We start from the raw sequence: 8,606 nt of genomic DNA, 5'->3' as shown, positions 1-8,606 counted from the left end.
ACCACCACCACCACCACCAGACACCATCTCTCGGATTCCATTCTCACTTTTCCCTTTTGTTAGTGCGAGCATCTGGAGTGGCGGCCACTGAATTTGAACGGGTGACCTGCAGCTACCGAAGCAAACTTGCCCGTTTCCTCCAACAGGTGAGCTCCCTCCACCTCCACGAGGGCTTGGTGAAGACTACGCCTTACTCAAAACCTTACGCGTTGGCGGCAGGCGGCGACTCATCATGATATAAGCGCGAATTTCTTCGAAGACCCACACGTAGTCTATGCGCTCTTCTTCTATGTGGTCGACCCGAACAAGGCAGTCCGTGAAGCGATCGCGAACCTTATCGTAAGGTAAGTGGGTCATTTTTAAGAGGAGGCTGTCCCATCGCAACTCCAGCTAACCTCTCGTCTCTCCGCCAGCACGGGCGCATTCAAAGGGCACATGGATGCGATCCTCACCATAGCGCTGCGCCACGTGCGCGCCTTCTTGGAGGGCACACGCGATTGCATGAGAGACATTGCAGACATGGGGATTTCGTCCTGCTTCCGCTCCTGGTCGCACCTCTTCTTCTACTTGGGCAAGATATTGCCCGGGGTATGCGCCGCACTGCCACACCCATCATGATACGCATACCGTAGTTGATGAACTTACTTTACCTGGCCCATCAACCAGTGCATCACAGCGGCCCAAGAGGGCGAAGTGTCCGAGGATAATCAATCGGCACGAGAGTGCATTGTGGAGGTCCTACAGATCATCGACACAGTGATCACCACCGTATTCATCACCGCCAAGGTACGAACCGAGATCCTGCCCGAGGCAGTTGCCGTTTCCTCACTTGTGCTTTCCGTGGCATCATCTGGATCCTGCAGCAATTTCGCGAGAGGCCGGAGTACCCTGTGACCATGGTCCGCTTCTTCGAGTTCATCAGTGTCATGCTGCCGCTCTTTTCTTCCGTCTGGGACGCTGGCTGGGACGAGAGGCTTCAAAGCGACGAGGTAACGAACATCAGCCTTTGTTTGGTGTGGGTACGGGTCGGACCAACGTTGCTAACATGAAAGTGTCATACAGGCTCCGTTGGTAGCCACCCACGACCAATGGTTTTCGGACTTCTTCCGCTTTGCTGCGGAGAGTGACGCTGGTATTCAGCGGCGATGGTTTCAGTGCTTGATCGCCCTCCTCAAAGGCATGCTCCTCCCGCCCATACCTGATCAGCAGGTCGCGAATGCTAACCTGAAGGGTGAACAGGCCTGGACAAGCAAGGACTGTACCTCCTCTCCTTCCAAAAGGACTTGTGCAAGAATTTGCTTCGGGGCGGCACTCTGCTCGATGACCAAAAGAATGAGCTGGCCGCCTTCTTCCCAGGTACGTCATCACTGTTTCCTTGCTGCCGCTCCGCCGAGTGCTGCTCACCACACCATTCGGCCCGTGTGATAGGAGTCAGTGGCAATCTTGGCCTGGAGTGGCACACCAACCTGCCTTCGAGTCTGGGTGCTTTCAAACCCGCGAAGGAGAAAGAAAAGGAGGAGGAAGAGAAGGAGGAGGATGAGAAGGAGGAGGAAGAGGGCGACGAGAATGGCGACCTCGAGCAGTACAATTGGCCTCACGCTCGAGCACAAACCAAACCGCCCTCGACCAGTACCACCTCTTCGTTGCTATCGAGTTGGCTGAGCAAGAAGGAAGCCAAGCCGGCTTCCAGCACTTTCAGATCACCGTCGGCGGCCCTTCAAATGTGGGCTTCATCTGCACCGGCTAAAGCAATCGCACACATCGCCTCAACATCGAGGAAGAAGACGGAGCTAGACAAAAAGAGGAAGGTGGATATGAAGAGCTTGCGGAGGGGCGTCGGCACCTCGGACGCCATGCGCATGCGGATCAGCGCAGAAGAGAGAGTGCGATCGAACCCACGGGAGCGATTCAAGAAGCGGAACTCCATCAACTCGGACTCCCAATTCCGGCGGCTGTCCGAGTGGAACTTTGGCCAGGAGCCCTCGGTAGAGCTGGACAATGGCCCTACAACCGAGATCGACAGGTACCACCCGCCCACCCACGACAGCACTCGCTCTAGTTGTGATCATGCATAGTTTACATCGCGCCACGTGTAGGAAAGTGGAGGAGGTCCTCCAAGCGAGGAGAGCCGAAAGAGAGCAAAGAGCACAGGGATCACGCAATCCTCAGCATGGTGTTGGTACGCGTAAAACCACATCTATATCTGCATGCGGGTGGTGGTACTGCGTGTCCGTGACGTCTGAGTGAACCGAGCTGACTTGATCTTCGCGCAGGAACAAAGCTTATTCAGCTGCCTGGGACGATTCCTGCACTGGAGCAGAAGAGACGACGCGAGCAAGAGGCCCAACGACGGCGGGAGCTTCTTTCGCCCAGCCTCGACCCCTTGCACGCAATCATACTCGGCTGGGACTATTTCAATCTCGAAGCTTCGGTACGTGCTCCGCCTGCCTGCCTTGTTTGCTTCTTCTTTTGTACACGTGTGTGTGTGTGTGTGTGTGTGCACGTGAGCAGCACAAACGCGAAGACTTGCGCCAAGTGCCCATTCGGTTCAGCAGCGCCGAGGACTACATTCGCATCTTCCGACCTCTGCTAGTTGAGGAGTTCCGGGCTTCTCTCGAACAGGACAAAGAGGAAGACGGTACACCTTTCCACTTCTCCTTCTACCCATTGCTGCCGCGAACGGCGTGACTAATTAGTCGATCTTTCCTGTTGGTTGGTGCTGCTTACTCTAGAATTCCCTCACGTCCAGCAAGTCAAACTCTCCTCTCTGGACAAGGTCGACTCCTTCCATGTCGTGCATTTCAAGTACAAGGTCGAGCCGGATAGGCATGCTCGTGACTTCTTCGAGAACGACATCTTGCTCATCGCAGACCAAAGAAACGTGTGTACTTGACTATCCGTGTAACGATTCGGTGAGTCCCATTACTGACTGTGTCGTGTGTATCGCGTGTGTCGCGTGTGTCGCGTGTTAGCTAAAGTCTGGAAACCACTTGCTGGGGCTGGTTGAAGGAGTAAAAACCGAGCGAGGAGCCGACCGAGAGACCCAAGCAATCCTGAAAGCCAAGGTGCACAACCTTCCTCGTGATCGAGCTTCATTACTGTTGCTTGTTAGCTTACCATGAACCATTTCAGATCCTCCTCAAGGGAAAGGCACAGTGGCTTCGGATGGGCCAGCTCTACTTTGTTAAAAAAGGTGCTTTCCTGTCCCACAATTAAACCAAAGTCTTGCGCGCTTACACCCAACCTCTATGCTGCTAGGTCTCCCGTATAACGACCACGCACCGCGAGTTCAAGGCCCTCATGTCCGCCGCGCACCTACACTTGTACTCGACGATCATGGACCCTGCGTCTCACAGGGTACACACCCTTACTCCAAATTATTGACTGGTTCCTGCTTGTTCCAACAGGTCGACTTACTCTTCCCTCCAGCCGAGCGAAAACACCAGCTCACGTCGCCTGCCAAGCGCCTGTGCTCATTTTATCAAGGACCGATACAACCCCTCGCAACTGCAAGCGATCGAGGTATTGCACCTCCGCACACCTTATCTCAACACTACTCTTTTGTTGATCAATTGCTTACCTTGCTCCCTTTCAGGCGAGCTTGTGTGAGAGTGACAGCTTTGTACTGCTCCAGGGACCTCCCGGTATGTCGTTCACTCGCTTTCCCCTTGAAATGCAAACAACTAACAGAGCGTTACCTCTTCACAGGCACGGGAAAAACAAAGACGATTCTGGGCATTTTGAGTTCGTCGCTCATCATGTCGCGCCTGTCTCAAGCAACCCAAACCGATCCGAACAACAAAAGGTAGGCTCTCCCATTGCACTCCTGCAAACTCAACCCCGTGGCTCATACACAACCAGAAATCCTGTTCTCGTTTGTGCTCCCTCGAACGCCGCCGTGGACGAGATCTGCATGCGATTGCTCGAGGATGGGCTGTTCAACGAGGTTCCTAACCATCATGGGCTCAGTGCCTTGCGTACCGTCCTTTTAACGTGTGAAACAATGTGGTGCATTCAACACAACCGCAGACGGGAGAGCGGTACATTCCGAGGATGGTACGCATGGGTGTCGAGTCATCCGTACACCCGATGGTCAAGGCCATCACGCTTGCGAGCCTGCTGGACGCCGAGAGCGACAAAGGGAATAGCGTCCTCAAGAAGGAGCAGGTGGAGTTCGAGGGCTTCCGAACGAGTACGGCCCAGCAAGCTTGGGATTTTGGCTCCCCCCTCCTCCCCACATGTAAGGCAACTTACCAATGCTCTGTCCGCCGCGCGCAGAAACCGACGCAACGCGCAAAGAACTGGAGCAGGTCCTGAAGAAGATCAGCGCACTCCAAACAGAGTTGACGGTACGCCCACCGCGGCAGAGCGAAATGAAGAAACCCGTAACTCATTCCTCGCGGGTCTTCGTTCGGTCAGGATCTGCGCAAGCGGAGAGAGGAATCCCTTGCATCTTCAGGCGGCCTGGGCCTGACCCCAGATGAGAAAGCCGAGTTTGCGAAGGAAAGCGAGGTTGGCGGTCACCCACTCTCTTCCCATTACAGACAGTGAAACCATTGTGCTGACTCTTCTTCTTCCTCCTCCTCCTCCTCCGCAGCTCCGCCGTGAGCTAACTGAGCTACACAATGGTAAGGCCAAGTTGGGTAAGGAGATCAGCCGATTCCACGAGACCAGAAAGAAGTATGGAAGCAGGGTGTCCAAGCTGCGCAAGCAGATGGAGCTGCAGATCCTCAACGAAACGGACATCGTGCTCACCACCCTGTCGGGAAGGTACTGCACGCTTCCAGTCCTTCCCTCCTCAGCTCTTTGACGGGAGCGCCCCACCTCGCTGATCGCTGGTGTGCTCTCTTCGGCAGTGGCTCCGATATCTTGTCGCACATGAGCCATGGGTTCGAAACGGTGGTGATCGATGAAGCGGCGCAGGCTGTCGAGATGGCCACGCTCATTCCGCTCAAATACGACTGCAGGTACTTTTAGCCTTTCCTCTATCATCAACATCACGTCACTAATCCGAGTGTATGATGACCCTCATCGATTCAATGCATTCAGGCGATGCATACTTGTGGGCGATCCCAACCAGCTTCCGGCGACTGTCATTTCGCAAGCGGCATCGTCGTTCCTGTATGCGCAGAGTCTGTTCCAGCGGCTCCAGAAAGCGGGTGCGCCCTCTCAAACGTGCCTTGTTTTCCTGCGACTGCGTAGTTTGCTCACTGTTCCGACCCACCACACACCACCACGCACCACCCCACCAGGCCATCCGGTTATCATGCTCGATGTACAGTACCGCATGCATCCGTTGATCCGCGAGTTCCCCTCCAAGCACTTCTACGACAACCGACTAACTGACGGACCCAACATTGGTGCGGCCCGCCTCATCCACCTGCACTCCGCGGCCGCGCGGTGCGGCCCAACTCACGCCGTGACTTTTTTCTTCGCTTTTGGGTGTCCCTCAGATACAAGCCAAAGTGGCCTGTACAACCAACCCTACCACGCCGATCCGAGCTTCCAGCCTTTCCTCTTCTACGACCTGTGCAAGGGTGTCGAGGAGCAAGGTACACGCCAGGCCCTGCTCGATCCCTCGTCGACGCTGACCAACCCTGACCCAACTCCCCTCTCCCCCCTCCCTCGTACAGGTGCCCGCGGGCAGTCCTATGTAAATCCGGCCGAGGCCACTTTTTGTCTGCAACTCTTCCAGGACCTGTGCTCGCGCTTCCCACATATTGAGGTTAGCTCGCCCAGCTCGCCCCACACACGTTGTTTCCCACCATCAACAGTGCGCATCTACGAACTATTGATATATTTTTTTCCACCACATAGTTTGGTGGTAGAGTGGCGTGATCACGCCGTACAAGCAACAGTACTTTCTGCTCCAGCGGACCTTCGCTGCAGCTTTGGACAAGGCGACCTACAGTGCCATCGACATCAACACAATCGTACGCGCTGCACTTCTCCTCCCTTAATTGTATCGAACGTATTTCTTATTTCCCGCTGCTCCACCAGGATGGGTTTCAAGGACGCGAGAAGGACGTCATCATCTTTTCCTGCGTCCGAGCTCACGAAAGTACGCCAACCGTCGGCCGACGCTGATTTGATGAAGATGCATGTTTGCGCAAAAACGTGACTGACATGTTTTGCTGCGCAGCGAAAGGCATCGGTTTCCTTTCGGACATCCGACGCATGAACGTGGCCCTGACCCGCGCCAAGTTCGGACTCTTCGTGGTGGGCAAATCGACCGCGCTGCTCAACAATCCGCACTGGGGCGCTCTGGTCAACCACGCCAAGGAGAAGCAATTGTGTACGTCTTCTTGTTCGGAGCATTAACTCGCCCGTTGCGCGAACCCTTTCTCAACAGTTGTTCGCTCATCTACAGATAGGCGCGTGGACCCATCCAGCATCGGCAAGCGCCCCCTGCAACAACCACATCACGCACAGAGGCCCACGAAGAAGAGCAGAATCGCTGCACCTACCCCATCAGCTGTTGATGCGGTACCTCCGCCCAAGCGACCACGGGACGAGTCCCCCTTCGATGGTCGACCCGAGCCGACAAAGCAAAGGAGGACCGAACCGAGGCCAGCTCCGGCACCGCGAGCAAGCCAACACACAACATCGTCGTCGTCCGCCGGTGCCGCCGCCATCCGTAGAAGCTTCTCGGCCGACGACGACCCGCTGGCGGCCGCCCTCGGCCCTTTGCGCCCAGCAGGCCGACTACCCTCTTCGTCGGCGGGTGTGTCTGCGCGGGCATCCCCCTGCGGCCGTGCCACCCGCCCCTGCGCTCACGGATGAAGAGAGACTGTCCCGGTGGCGCGAGAGGCAGCAGCTACGCAAAGCTGGCGCAGCCACGAACAAGGCCACACCCGCGGCAAGGGGAGGAGTACGCCCCACGCCGCACTCGGCGCCATCATCGCCCATGCTCGACGACTCGGCCCGCAACGGCGCCCCACGACCACCTTCGGCGGCCGCGGCGGCAGCAGCGAAGTCCAGACGGGCGCCGCAGCCCCAGGCCGCTTCGAGGCTGACCCAGAGCGCGTCGGCCGTCTCGCACACGATGGTCGAGCTGGACCGCATGGCCCAAAGGCTGGGGCCATCCCGCAACGGCGCGCCACGACCAACTTCGGCGGCGGCGGCGGCTGGGCAGACCACGCGCCAGATGAAACCCTCTTCTGCCAGACGCACTCGCGACCAGTAAGGACAAAAGAGGCCAAGAACAAGCGGAGGAATTGCTGTCGACGTAAGGTTTTTGTAATTTTTTTCTGCAGAGTGAGATTTTGGTTGATTGCATTTCTGGCCATTAATCAACACTGCACGGCAAGATGGATCCGGAAGTTGCGGAGGAGCAGGCCATGGAGATGGAGGCCCTTCAGGCCATCTACATGGAAGATATTGAAGGTCAAGACGCGCCTGCCTCACTCCCCCTGGGCTCAAATTCTCATCTTATTTTCTCAATTACAGTGCTGGGTTCGTCGCCGCATGAGTTTCAAATCAAATTGGTGCCCGATGGCAGCGACTCTCTACGTACGTCCATCCAATCTTGTTGAATGCACCGTGACCAAGCGCTCAATTACAACGTGTGTGCTGGTGTGGCGATGGTGTAGCGGGAGTGATCCTGAAGGTCACGTTCACGCCACGCTACCCAAAAGAGGCGCCGCAGCTCGAGGTGACCCCGCTGCGCAACATCGACGCTGATTCATGCGCCAGCCTACGAGACCAGCTCGATGCGGAGGTACGCACCTCCCCCCCCAATGAACCGTCGGGCGGTGTGCTGCCGCTGTGCGTCTGCTGCGGTTGCACGTAATGGAGAGAGTTGCCCACACGTCTTGACCGCTTACGCTGCTGTGACGTGTGTGTGTCGAATGTGTGATAGGCTCTTCAAAACCTGGACATGGCCATGGTGCTCACGTTGGCCCAGATGGCCAAGGTTCCTCCCTCCTTCTCTTTTGCTTCTCTTCCCTGCACACAGGGCCAGCTGCGCATGTCACGCACCATTCGCATCCTCACGGTCGCACGCACCGCCGCACACACACACGCACCGCCGCACACACACACGCACACGCACACACACCACCGTACGCGCACGCGCACGCGCACGACAGGAATGGCTCGAGAACATCAAGGACGAACTGGCGCGCAAGGCCAGGGAGCGAGAGGAGCGAGCCCGGCTGCAAGAGTACGAGGAGGAGCAGGCGCAGCAGATCATCCAGGAGCGTAAGTTCCAGGCCGGCACGCCAGTCAACCCCACCACTTTTGCCGGTGCGTCGCCCCCACCACAGTGCCGCGAGTGGTTTGTTCGGGCCAAAGTCTTAACCAACGGACACACACGACAGAGTGGAAGGCCAAGTTCGAACTCGAGACGAAATCAAGCAAGCTGCGCACGGCTACGGAGGAGGAGAAGCGACTCTCAGGTTTGTCAGCGCGACCACAAACTTTGGCTCCACTCCCCTCCCCTACGCCGGACTCACTCCCCATTTCTTTCTTCTTCTTCTTGCCACACATCAGGGCGGCAATTGTTCGAGATCGATGCGTCGCTGTTCGCCTACGACGACATCGACGAGGAGGAGCTGCCCGAGTTTTGATCTCGAGCGCTCGGCTCTCGAGGTCTCCCCTCTGGG

General features: G+C 56.9%; 4 protein-coding genes across 4 annotated transcripts in view; all 4 read left to right on the top strand.

Moving 5' to 3' along the window:
- Window positions 1-91, top strand: part of ACA1_228400 (uncharacterized protein) — a gene marked incomplete at both ends in the record, with an annotated part of 969 nt that extends 878 nt beyond the window's left edge. The window contains one exon of the mRNA XM_004346484.1: window positions 64-91. Coding sequence (XP_004346534.1) covers window positions 64-91 — 28 coding nt within the window. The remainder of the gene's footprint in view (window positions 1-63) is intronic.
- A 344-nt stretch (window positions 92-435) lies between these two features.
- Window positions 436-1,747, top strand: ACA1_228390 (uncharacterized protein; the record flags this gene model as incomplete). The annotated part of the gene is made up of 7 exons (XM_004346483.1): window positions 436-588; window positions 667-786; window positions 864-989; window positions 1,063-1,132; window positions 1,240-1,356; window positions 1,429-1,582; window positions 1,606-1,747. 7 exons carry the CDS (start codon window positions 436-438, stop codon window positions 1,745-1,747), a joined length of 882 nt encoding a protein of 293 aa, XP_004346533.1.
- A 67-nt stretch (window positions 1,748-1,814) lies between these two features.
- Window positions 1,815-6,374, top strand: ACA1_228380 (DNAbinding protein SMUBP-2, putative; the record flags this gene model as incomplete). Its single annotated transcript, XM_004346482.1, has 23 exons — window positions 1,815-2,023; window positions 2,097-2,179; window positions 2,274-2,431; window positions 2,512-2,638; window positions 2,733-2,881; window positions 3,133-3,193; window positions 3,259-3,323; window positions 3,596-3,644; window positions 3,709-3,805; window positions 3,862-3,946; window positions 4,075-4,192; window positions 4,279-4,349; window positions 4,420-4,512; window positions 4,598-4,770; window positions 4,857-4,967; window positions 5,050-5,159; window positions 5,253-5,360; window positions 5,454-5,552; window positions 5,634-5,725; window positions 5,829-5,933; window positions 6,001-6,061; window positions 6,143-6,294; window positions 6,351-6,374. 23 exons carry the CDS (start codon window positions 1,815-1,817, stop codon window positions 6,372-6,374), a joined length of 2,400 nt encoding a protein of 799 aa, XP_004346532.1.
- Window positions 6,375-7,310: 936 nt separating this feature from the next.
- On the top strand, window positions 7,311-8,570 carry ACA1_228370 (RWD domain containing protein; the record flags this gene model as incomplete). Its single annotated transcript, XM_004346481.1, has 8 exons — window positions 7,311-7,386; window positions 7,450-7,512; window positions 7,593-7,720; window positions 7,862-7,915; window positions 7,958-7,996; window positions 8,091-8,247; window positions 8,322-8,399; window positions 8,494-8,570. 8 exons carry the CDS (start codon window positions 7,311-7,313, stop codon window positions 8,568-8,570), a joined length of 672 nt encoding a protein of 223 aa, XP_004346531.1.
- Window positions 8,571-8,606: the final 36 nt, after the last annotated feature.

The sequence above is a fragment of the Acanthamoeba castellanii genome (assembly GCF_000313135.1).
Source record: "Acanthamoeba castellanii str. Neff unplaced genomic scaffold scf7180000084761, whole genome shotgun sequence".
NCBI classification, from domain to species: Eukaryota; Discosea; order Longamoebia; family Acanthamoebidae; genus Acanthamoeba; species Acanthamoeba castellanii.
The sequence above is the reverse complement of the archived record's forward strand: the minus strand, read 5'-3'. Positions and strand labels throughout refer to the sequence as shown.